The sequence below is a fragment of the Talpa occidentalis genome, unplaced genomic scaffold (assembly GCF_014898055.3).
Source record: "Talpa occidentalis isolate TD23 unplaced genomic scaffold, MPIMG_talOcc4v2.1 talOcc4.16, whole genome shotgun sequence".
Classification (NCBI taxonomy): domain Eukaryota; kingdom Metazoa; phylum Chordata; class Mammalia; order Eulipotyphla; family Talpidae; genus Talpa; species Talpa occidentalis.
The window spans coordinates 62,706,805-62,717,344 of NW_023601653.1; the positions used below are offsets into that span (position 1 = coordinate 62,706,805).

A 10,540-nucleotide genomic window follows, 5' to 3' on the forward strand; every position below is an offset into this window, starting at 1 on the left:
ATAATTCGCTTTCCCCCTGCATACACGACTTTTCTACTTTGGGATTGCCCAACTCTCATAGGAATCGGAGTAAAATAACCATTCAGCAACTTTATTCACCTTGGCTTAAAAAAAAAAAAAAATGAAAGAAAGAAATTCATTGTGCAATGCCCAGGAAGAGCTGACACGACGACTGTCTCTCCAACAAGCGCTTGCAATTACAATCCGAGGAGGAGGAGGAGGAAAAATCCTGTCTGATCAGACCCGGGGAGTCCTTCAAATAAAGCCCCGATTTCATCCCCAATGGGAACTGGAGAACTTTTTTCCCCTAAGCAGCAGACCACCCCTCGGGAACAAAAGTTACATTTCAGTCACATGTTGGGAGTAGGAGTAGGAAGCAGGTTTGGGGTTTTTGTTGTTGTTTTTTTTTTTTTTAAGGCGCACTAATTACGGGGGTGTTTTACAGTCCTGGAGACAACTCGGGCTCCTCCTGACCAACTGTGACGGGCATTTCATTGTCAAAAAAAAGCAAAGGGGTGGGGGGGGGCGAGGAGCCTCCGGGGGCTCGGCGTGGGGGGGGGGGCGCAGCAAGGTTACCCTAAAGGGTACAGCCGCCGCCAGCGCGAGCTGCAGCTCCTTCCCGGGCGCCCCCCAATCATTCCCGGGCGCGCTGGGCGGCTGCAGCAGCCCCCTCCGAGGCGCCCGGCACGACGGGCCGGGCCGGTGCAGCGGCAGCTCCGGGGTCTCACGCACGGACAGGGAGGGCGAGGAGGTCTTTACCTTGATGCTACACTGAGCAGGAGTCTCAGACATGTCTCACAGCGAGAGAGATCAGGAAGTTCTCAGTTTTTTTCCACTTTCCTTTCCTCTCCCCAACCCAGAAGCGCTCCACGGCCGGCCAGACGCGGTCATTTAAGAAGTTTCTCGCAGCATCTCTCCCGGCAGCCGCCCCGGGGGTCGGCGGGCGCGCGGGCGCGCGGGCGGGCGGGGCGGGCGGGCGGGCGGGCGCGCGGGGCGGCGGGGGCGTGGGAGCCGGGCCGAGCGCGGCGACGCCGGGGTCTGCAGGTCGCGGCGCGGCGACCCGGGGCGCAGCCCGGCCGGCCTCGCGCTCGCTCGCCTCCTCCCACCCGCGGCCGGCGCCCCCGCCCCCCGCCCTCCCGCGCTCTCCCTCGCTCTCTCGAATGTTTTCCTTCCTGGAAGAGAGAAACTGAAAGGCAGAACTGAGAAAGCTCCTCGCTCATTGATCTTGAGAGTTTCAGAGCAGAAACTGACGTGAATTCCCAGCACCGAGCTCTGCCTCTTAAAGGAGCCACCAGGAAATAAAAGCTCGGGTTACAGCCCGGCATCGGGGAAATAAAAGCCGGCCTGGGGGGGGTGCGGGGGGAGGGGCGCGGCGGGGTTCGCGGGCTGAGGAGGAAGCCGGGTGGGGGGGGCGGGAGCCAGGCCGCGGCCGCCCCCCGGGCGCAGCCGCGCGCCCCCAACCGCCCGCCGCGCGCGGGGCTCCCCCAGCCGAGCCCCAACAATCGCCCGGCTCCGGGAAGACACGTAGAAAAAGCGTTACGTGGGGGCCCCGGGGACCACAAACCCCGTTTATTACCCGCCGCCCCGCTCCGTCTCCCACAGATGCCGAAACGCGCACACACGGGTGATTTTCCCCCGTCCCCGCCCCCCGCCCCCCTCAGCGCCCCGGCGAGGAAAATCGTTACACAGGGAAGGACATTCCCGTAAAGGACGCGGAATCCACGGGAGGAAATAAAACAATAGCCTTTGTTCTGCTTCGCGACCGCGGCCTCTTTAAGAGAATCCACCAGGAAATGGGGGATCGGGTTACAGCCTGCGCGCCGGGAGATGTGGGGAGCGCGAGCGCCCGAGCGCGACGCCCCAGACAAAGCCGAGGCACCCGCAGACGCTGGGGCTCGGCCCGGTGGGGGGATTCCCCGGGAAGGTGGGCGCCCCGAAAAGAGCAGGCGCCGCGCGCGCCCGCTGGGGGATGCGGCCGCCGCCGAGGGCGCTTCCCGGCCCCCCCCCGACCCCCCCTCAGAGCACGCGTTCTGGGGAAGGGAGGCTGCTGGGCAGTTATCAAAGGCGGTTGAGTTCCTTCCCTGACCCCCCTTCTTCCCCGTTTCGAAATCCGCTGTCCAGTTAAAGAAATAGCGGCCGCGACCAACCGAAATAGGAGACCGGACTACAAAGTTGACAGGACGCGTTCCTGAAGAGAACCCCCCCTCCCCAGGACGCCATGGGCCGAGTGGGGGACCCCGGGGTCCTGCTGGGCCAGGAGGAATTTTTGCTGGGAAAACACAATTGAGAGGAAGTTCCAGCCTGCGGGGCTGAGGGGTCTTTGAGTGCCTGCGGGCTGGTGTCGCTATGAGTTTTATTGTTATTCACGCTCCCCTAAAATGCCCTGGTGACCCCTGAAGACCGAGAACGTTGTAATCGTGTTTTCAACTCGAAGCCCTGCTGATGCACACGTAGGAGTTTATAGTGTGGGGGTGTGAATTGTGTTGCCAATTTATACACACACATAAATAGGCACAATGTCTGTGTGTTTACGTGTAGACAGATTTCTAAGATCGTGCCCACCCTACGGATTTTTCCTTCAGCTCTCCACATAATTAATGTGTTCATACTTTTTCACATATTCATCAGAAGAGTGCTCTGTTTTAAGGAACTTGGGATGGAAAAGAGTCCTGTGGCTGAGGAGATGGCATTATGGAGTTCTGTGAGCCTCCGGGGACCTCGGCTGTTGCGTCACTGGTAGCCCCAGAATCTCAGGTCCGTACCAATTGCTCTGCTTCTGACCACCTCTGTCCACAGCCTCTCCCCACTCCCCAACAATGGTCTGTATGTCCTTCCTCCTTCCACTGATTTTTGCAAATATTGTCCTAATGCCCCATTGCTGGATTGATTAAAGCCTATAAACCTTTATATCCTTAACATGATCTTCCAATATGATCAACTCACTCTGCTTCTGCAAAATGGGAGTGGGAGCATAGCGCCTATGGTAGAAGATTCTTGTATTAAATGAGCAAAAATTTTCGACGTGCTTGTTTACCTGAGTGCTTGCCACATATATGTGCTCAGCTGCTGTTAGCTGCAATTATTTAACCTCCACTTCCTATTTCCTCCTTAGCTTTTCCAAGTAATTCTGGAAGTAGTAGTTTGAATTAGAATGTATGCGGTTCCAAAGCAAAATATACAGTAGCAGCTGTGGCAACTAAACACTGCATTTAGAAAAATTGGCAATTTCTATCTGGAAAGGGCCAGATAGTAAGTTTTTTTGGCTTTGCTCACAGAGGCAAAATTGAGGACATGGTGTAGATACATACCAAAAGAGAAAACAACTATCCATAATTTTTTATTAACAAATGTAGGTGTAATAATAATCACAATAGCACAATAGTGATATGGGTCTAATGATGAGCATGGAACTTTTTTTTTTGTGTGTGTGGGTGGGAGAGGATGGGTTTCCACTTAATTGAACCCCAGTTCAAAAGTGTTTTCTATTATCAAAATTGAATATTGAGCTGTAATGAGATTTTACACAATTCTTTTCACCCAGGTAGGTGCTGCCAAATATATCAATTCATCAGGATATTATTTTACATGAGCATATTTATTTCATAGAAGGCATTTTTATCATTCTATTAGAATTCTATCAGTTCTCTTGTCATTTCCCCCTTAGCATGCCAATATCTTGCAGATTAATCATTTCCGTTGAAGGTTAAGTGGAACACCTCAGTTGCAGTTAAGTGAGTTTTAAATATGGAAATTTCCTTTTCACTTGCATTAAAATCCAAAAACCACTGTTGGAACTGTAGTTTCAGTTCAGAAAAATATAACTACTGTAAATTTGTGTTGGAATGAAGATCTTGCTTCTTTTAACTTTTGACAGCATGGGCACGCGTATAAAGCAGCTTGGTATTATTTGTGATTCAAATAATGTTAGTAGTGTCAAAATGATTCAACTGCAGTATAAGATTCACAGATAGCTCTGTTTTGCATTGTAGTTGAGGTTGAATTCATGAAAATCATTATCAAGTCTGTAGCAAAAGTTAATTTCCAAATCCATTCAGTGTTCAATAATAGTGGTTGAGAGAAGTTCTTCTCATTCATTCATTCCCATTTGCCCATTGCTTCTCGATTTCCTATTTCCTGAATTTGTCAGGGAATAAATTGAGTAAATTTTTCATATTCCCTTTGAATTCCTAGATTCCCTTTCTAGCTGTTCTTCTTTCTGTTAAACATAGTGGTTGTTCTAGAAACTACAATTTATATATTGCATTATCACAGTCAATCTTCAAATATTATTCTATTTTATGAATAGATAAGAAACTTAAAACAGCATAATTCCATTTATATTTCTCCATCCCTTATGATACTGCCTAGTACATGTTACAAAACCCATCACATGTTGGAGGGATTGATATTTTAAAAACTGTATGTATATAGTGAAGGTAATAAAATACATGTCACTTTTAACTTGCCCAGATATTTGTCCTTTTCACTACTTTTTATTCCTTCTTACAGATCTGATATCAGTTCTCTTTGGCCTAAAGAACTTCTTTTGGCATTTCTTATAGTGTAGTTTGTTGGAGATGATGTCTCACTGCTTTTTGTCTGGGTGAAATGTCTTTATTTCACATTCAGCTTTGAAGGATAATTTTCACTGTATATAAAATTTTAGGTTGACAGATTTTTTTTTCTTTTGGCATTTTAAACATGTCATTTCATCTCTGTCTCCATTATTTTTGATTAAAAGTCATTTGTAGTTCATATTTTAGCTCCCTGTATGTCATGTCTTTTCCCTGCCCCCCAGCTGTCTTTAAGATCTGCTCTCTAATTTTGGTTTTCAGAATTTTGACTATGATGTGCCTAAGTGTGGTTTTCTTCATATTTACTCTTTGTGATGTTGGCTATAATTCTTGGACCTGTAAGTTGATATCTTTCATTAGTTTTGGAAAATTCTCATCTAGTAGCTCTCTGAATATTGTTTCTACCATTATCTTTCTCCTCTCCTTTTATTACTCCAATGACACAAACATGACATATGCCATTGTTGCATACGTCTTGAATACTGTTTTATTTGTCTTATTTCTCTGTCTCTTCAAGTTTCTTTCCTTTGCATTGCCCAACTTATTAATGTTAAGCCCATTTACCTCTTTACTTCTGATACTGTATTTTTTATTTCTAGCATTTCCATTTTTTTTACACTATCACTTTTCTGAAGTTGCCCATATCATCACAAATCACGTTCATCTTTTCCTTTAGTCCTTTCATATTGTTGTCATACTGTGATAATTCTTTTTTTATATTCCCCATACAATTGCACCCCCCTTATTTTGACCCCAATCCCTCCTCTCCCTTCCCCCCCATAGTGTTGTCTCTGGTTTATAGTTGCTTGGTGATTTTGATTTTTTCTTTCTTATAGTTATTCTTTTTCCTGGTCCCTTGTTTAGATTTTCTAGATTCCTGCTACGAGTGAAACCATCCAGTATTTTTCTTTTTCTTTTTGGCTTCTTTCGTTGAGCATGATCCCTTCCAGCTCCATCCATGTTGCTGCAAATTGCATGAGTTTATCTTTTTTGATTGCTGAGTAATATTCCATTGTATGTATATGCCACTGCGATAATTCTAAAATCTGACCTATGTCTTAGTTAACTTCTATTGATAGTTTTCTTTCTTGACCATGGCTTACATTTGTGTGTGTGTGTGTGTGTGTGTTTCTTGTTATTGTGAAGTACGTCTTGGACATTTTCTATAAAAATACATTAGACAATATTTTCCTCCAAAGATGGCCACATACCTTCTCCTATATTGTTAGTGAATTTGGACTGAATTGATTATGATCTGTAGCTTAAGTTGGGTTTGGGTTGTAACTTTTTTCATTTTGATGCAATATACCACTAGTTTCAAATATTCTAAAAATATTCTGATTTTCCTATATGCAAATATTGTCTTGGAGCTGATATTCTCAGGTTTTCTGTTCTACTTGATGTCTTCCTTAGTTTTAAGCTTTGGGGAAGGATCTCATGTCTCTCCTGACATCAGCCCCAATTTCTCTCCTAGAGTGCCAGATAGGATTGTCAGCTCTCCTTCCCTTCTACAGGTCTTTCTTAGCTTTAGAGCTCAATACAACGCTGAGAATTTCTCTTATTTCTTCATTTCCTTTATTGGTCCTACCCCAGGAATCAGTGAATGTCAGTGAGAAAGAATTGTCAGATAGTACAGTCTTTCTTTGTGCCTATGTTTCCTCTGGATTCTAATCTGTTATATTGTTAGGGGGAAAGGATGTCCTGAGCAAACTCCATACAGACTTTGTGGACTCCACCCCCACTCCATCAAGACACTGGGAACTACAAATCTCGTGATCACCAAAGGAAGGGTTGCAAGGACCTGAGGGAGGAGTTAGGCAGCCTTGTTCTCTGTCTGAGTATTTAACCAGCCAAGTGACTGAAGGGGGGAGGGGAGGTCATCACTCTCTTGGCCTGAATAGCACGTGGTGGTTTTTCGCCAGCTCAGTGGGTCATTGGGATTCCAGGTCAGCGGAATGGGTAGGACACATTTACGAACTTATCTTCCTCTTATTCTCCCTGAGTTATTCATTTCCCCATTTTCCCTTCCCTTGTAAACAAATCTTTTATTAACCTTTTGTGTGTGCCTGCACCTTAGCATTAATAAGTCCCCTTTAAGTGTGCAGGTGAGGACTCACAGTCAGGCAACCCATTTTATATTGGGATTGCTCTGTAACAATATCAGGGCACACAGTCATTAAAGTTGTTAAAAGTCAAGCTGATTTTTTTTTAAATCATTTTCTATGGTGGATTCCTCTTCTCTACACTTTAGTAATGGGTGAGAACTAATGTAGATCCTTTCTTTCATATGAAGGATTGTCATTTTCTGAAATTTGGTTCACTTAGATTTCTTTTTAAAGGGTAGGACCAGCAATACACATCATTGCCCTACCTTGAGTCTTTATCAACTTTACAGTCCTCTATCATGATCTAGTCCAAAATGACCTTGATTGACCCTCTATTCCACTATATTTTCTCTTCATCCATTAGAGTGATGACGGTATGTTGGCTAGACCTACTGGACAGAAAGTGGCAAAAAGCTGGAGGTTGAGAAATACATTTCACAAAAATTTAGGGACCTTCTACCTTAGTGACTATCTCCTCTGATCTAGGGTATGCACAAGATATCTCCTCTAAGGTGGAGAACGAGTTGCTGCATCTAGCCCTTCCTACACAAAGAGAGACACACACCTAGTAGACTTCCAGTTTTAGTGGGACCCAGTGGAAGAAAAGACTCTGCCACAAGACCAAGCTGTGTGCCAGCTCCTCTACCTCCTGATCCCTTTGATTCAGAAGACCCACTGACATTTGAGATGTCTATGACAGACAGGAGTGTTGTCTGAGGGGCTTGGCATACACGCCTAGAAGTGAATTATAGTGTAAATCTTTAGGATTTTGGACCAAAGATGTACCATTTTCTAAATATAAGCATTCTCCTTTTAAGAAATAGTTTCTAGGAGCCCCCCTGGTGGTGCAAGGGGTTGAGACACAACCTATGGGGCTGTCCGCAACCACTGCAACACGAGTTTGATCCCCGGGCAGGGAGCTACCCACATGGCACAGCAGAACTCTCCTGTCTTGCCCGCTGCTCCCCTTATGAGGGTATTTCTGTCAATCTGCCTGTTCTGTTCCCATTCTGTCTCTGATGAATCCTCTAACCCCCCCGCCTGCACCCCAGTTCTTGTATGCATAAATAAATCTTTAAATAAATAAATAGATAGATAGATAAATAAATAATAAATCTTTAAAAAAAAAAGAAATAGTTTCTAGTTCACTACTGGACACTAGAAGAGACTTAATTGTTCACTTGGACTACCAGCTTTTCATGAAACCTGATGCCCAGTTGAACTCAGTGTCGTTTGCCCCATTAAGCCCAGCATGAGACTGGGCTGATGGGCGTCCTGAAGGCACAAGTAAGTCATATGAGCAAATGGTTCAGATTCCTATGACTCTTCTGTTTATTTTCTCATGTTTCTCCACCTACACCTATGACCTCATGGGAAGTTCTCTGTGTTCACTATTCTAAGGAAGCAAAACTTAAGACCAATTGCAGTTGGTTTGGCGGGGTATGTTGAAAATGCACAACTGTGGCACAACCACCTCACTCAGGAGTGGCCCTGCAGGACAGTGGTTACAGGAAATCTTTCCAGTGGTCAGAACTGGACATGGATTTCCCTTTTCTGCCTGCAGTGCTTCTAGCAAACCATGTTTTGTGCTCTTACAAAATACATTATTCCTCTTCATTGTATGACATGCAGCATGCTTAGAACAGGAAACTCATTTGATACCAAGTCAGTTACAGCAATGAGCTTGAGCTCATGGGTTCACTAGGCTTGTCTAGTTCCCCATTATTCTGAAGCAGTTGGTCTGATGAGCAAGCAGGCCCTTTGAAGACTCAGCTGTGGATGGAAGCATTTTGCAGGGTTAACATGTCTTCTCCCAGAATGCAACGCATGCACTGAAATGCAAGCCCCATAGTGCTTTTCTTCTCAGGTCCAAAAACTAAGGGAAAAGGTGAGTTTGACTTTTCCTATTACTAACTCAAGTCATCCTCTAGTAAAGTGCATTTCCCATCCTCTCAACTTTGCACTCTGTAGGTGTAGAGGTCTTAGTTCCTTAAAGACACTTTCACTGGGGACATGACAATGGTTCTGTCAAACTAGAAGCTGAGACAGCAACCTGGCCATTTTGAGCTGCTTGTCACTAAACAAGTGGTCAAAAAAAAAAAGTAGCTTACTCTATCAGCTAATGTGATTAACCCTGTTCCTCAGGGGAAATTGGGTTATCACTAGACAGTGGGGACAGGGAAGAGCGTGTCTACAAGTCTACAGATCCTCTGGAGAGGCATCTTCATACTTTATGCACTCTTATTTTTTTATGAAGAATGTTGAGAGAAATCTACAACACCTTAATACAGCAGGACTCCAAATGGTACAGATCCTTGAAGGATTGAAGGATTGAAGATCTGGGTGACCTTCCAGGAAAGCTGAAGTGCCTGCTAAGAGCAAAGAATATAGACTGGAAATTAAAAAAAAAAAACAACTTATAAATATCAGTATTGACCATGCAGCCAATTGCAGAAATGAGGATCACAGTAGTAATGAGAATTTTTTTTATATTAAGTATATTCATTTATGTGTATACACACACACACACACACAACTATTTTTTTCTCTTCCACTCCTCTACCATCTAAGATCTTAAGCTTTTATGTCAATATTTAAATTATAGGACATCCAAGAAAGAGAGTGATCCAGCTATAAAGCAAATGGATATTGTCTACAGATGGATGCCATCGTGTACCCTTTGGGGGAGAAGGTCAGTGCCTTTTCAGTTATACAAATGGTAGTTCCATCTTATTGAGTGAAGGATGATCTTACTATTATCTTTATTTGGAAGTGGCTAAACGAGGTGCACAGGGCCTCCCTGGTAGCATAGGGCTTAAAGTCTCAGCGCTATCAAGCTATCGCCAGCCACTCCTGCATGAGTTCCATCCCCAGTCAGGGAGCTGACCCACATGCCACAGCAGACCTCTCCTGTCTCATCCGCTGCCCCTCAGCAGTGTATTTCAGTACAGCCACCTGTTCTGCTCCCCACTCTGTCTCTGGTGAATCCTCTCATCCCTATACCTCTGGCCTACATCTCAGTTCTTGTATACATAAAAATAAAATAAATCTTAAAAAAAAAAGGTGTAGAGCACAAATTGAAATACACTACACTGTATACTGAATTGCACAACTACTTTCCAAAATTCCCTTTTTCTTTTTTGGCCGGTTCTCAACTAGAACTAGCCAAAAGAAGAGCCTGCATGAGATTCAGAAAGCAGAAGTGAAGCCACAGTCTTCAGAAGTTTGTTGAAGGCAGATATGTTGATGGACAGGTCCAAGAGTCCTGGTGGGATCCACACTTGTCCTCATTCACCCTTGATTCTATGACCAGACCACAGAGCCAACAGCTTCCCACCAACCTCTCCAAGAGCCCCCTCTTAGACATCTGCTGTGGGCACCTGCATCTGGTAGACCACTTGTGCTTCCCTGCACGTCTCAACCTGCCTCTGTGCCAGTGTTTCCAGCTGACTGGTATCACTGATCCCTGGGACAGTCCACATGGGACAGGCACACTAAATGCTTGACTTCTTTCTCTTTATGTACCAGTTTTCAACATAAACAACTGTTCTCTTTCGTCTTCCCAAGGTGACCCCTCACTTTTTATCCAAATATCTAAACTCATATCTAAACTCAAATAAAACCTATTTGATCTGTTTAATGTATTGCAATTAGTGTCTGAATTGATGTACAATTTGTCCCTTCCTGACCATCTTATCAAGTCTTGTTATCATTTACTACACAGTATCTTAATCCCCATTATTTCTCTTTTCACCCAGACACTATTTAAAAGTAAGGTTTCCGGGCCTCCCCTGGTGGTGCAGCGGTTGAGCGCTGGGCTGCAAAGCTGCCCGCAGCCTCTGCAGCGCCGGTTCTATCCCT

At 44.9% G+C, this 10,540-nt stretch overlaps 1 protein-coding gene and 1 long non-coding RNA gene across 4 annotated transcripts in view; one reads left to right on the plus strand and one right to left on the minus strand.

Moving 5' to 3' along the window:
- The window catches only part of ETV6 (ETS variant transcription factor 6), a 232,492-nt gene extending 231,138 nt beyond the window's left edge, over positions 1-1,354 (minus strand). For both annotated transcript variants that reach the window (XM_054696445.1, XM_037514344.2), the window contains exon 1: positions 760-1,354. In XM_054696445.1, coding sequence (XP_054552420.1) covers positions 760-792 — 33 coding nt within the window. In that variant the 5' untranslated portion in view covers positions 793-1,354. The remainder of the gene's footprint in view (positions 1-759) is intronic.
- Positions 1,355-1,879: 525 nt separating this feature from the next.
- Positions 1,880-10,311, plus strand: LOC119248328 (uncharacterized). Of its 2 annotated transcripts, none has more exons than XR_008552344.1 (4): positions 1,880-1,924; positions 2,629-2,754; positions 9,285-9,371; positions 9,839-10,311. It is a non-coding gene; the product is annotated as an uncharacterized LOC119248328 (long non-coding RNA). The 2 variants fall into 2 exon arrangements; XR_005125906.2 differs by lacking the exon at positions 1,880-1,924 and adding an exon at positions 2,021-2,450.
- Positions 10,312-10,540: the final 229 nt, after the last annotated feature.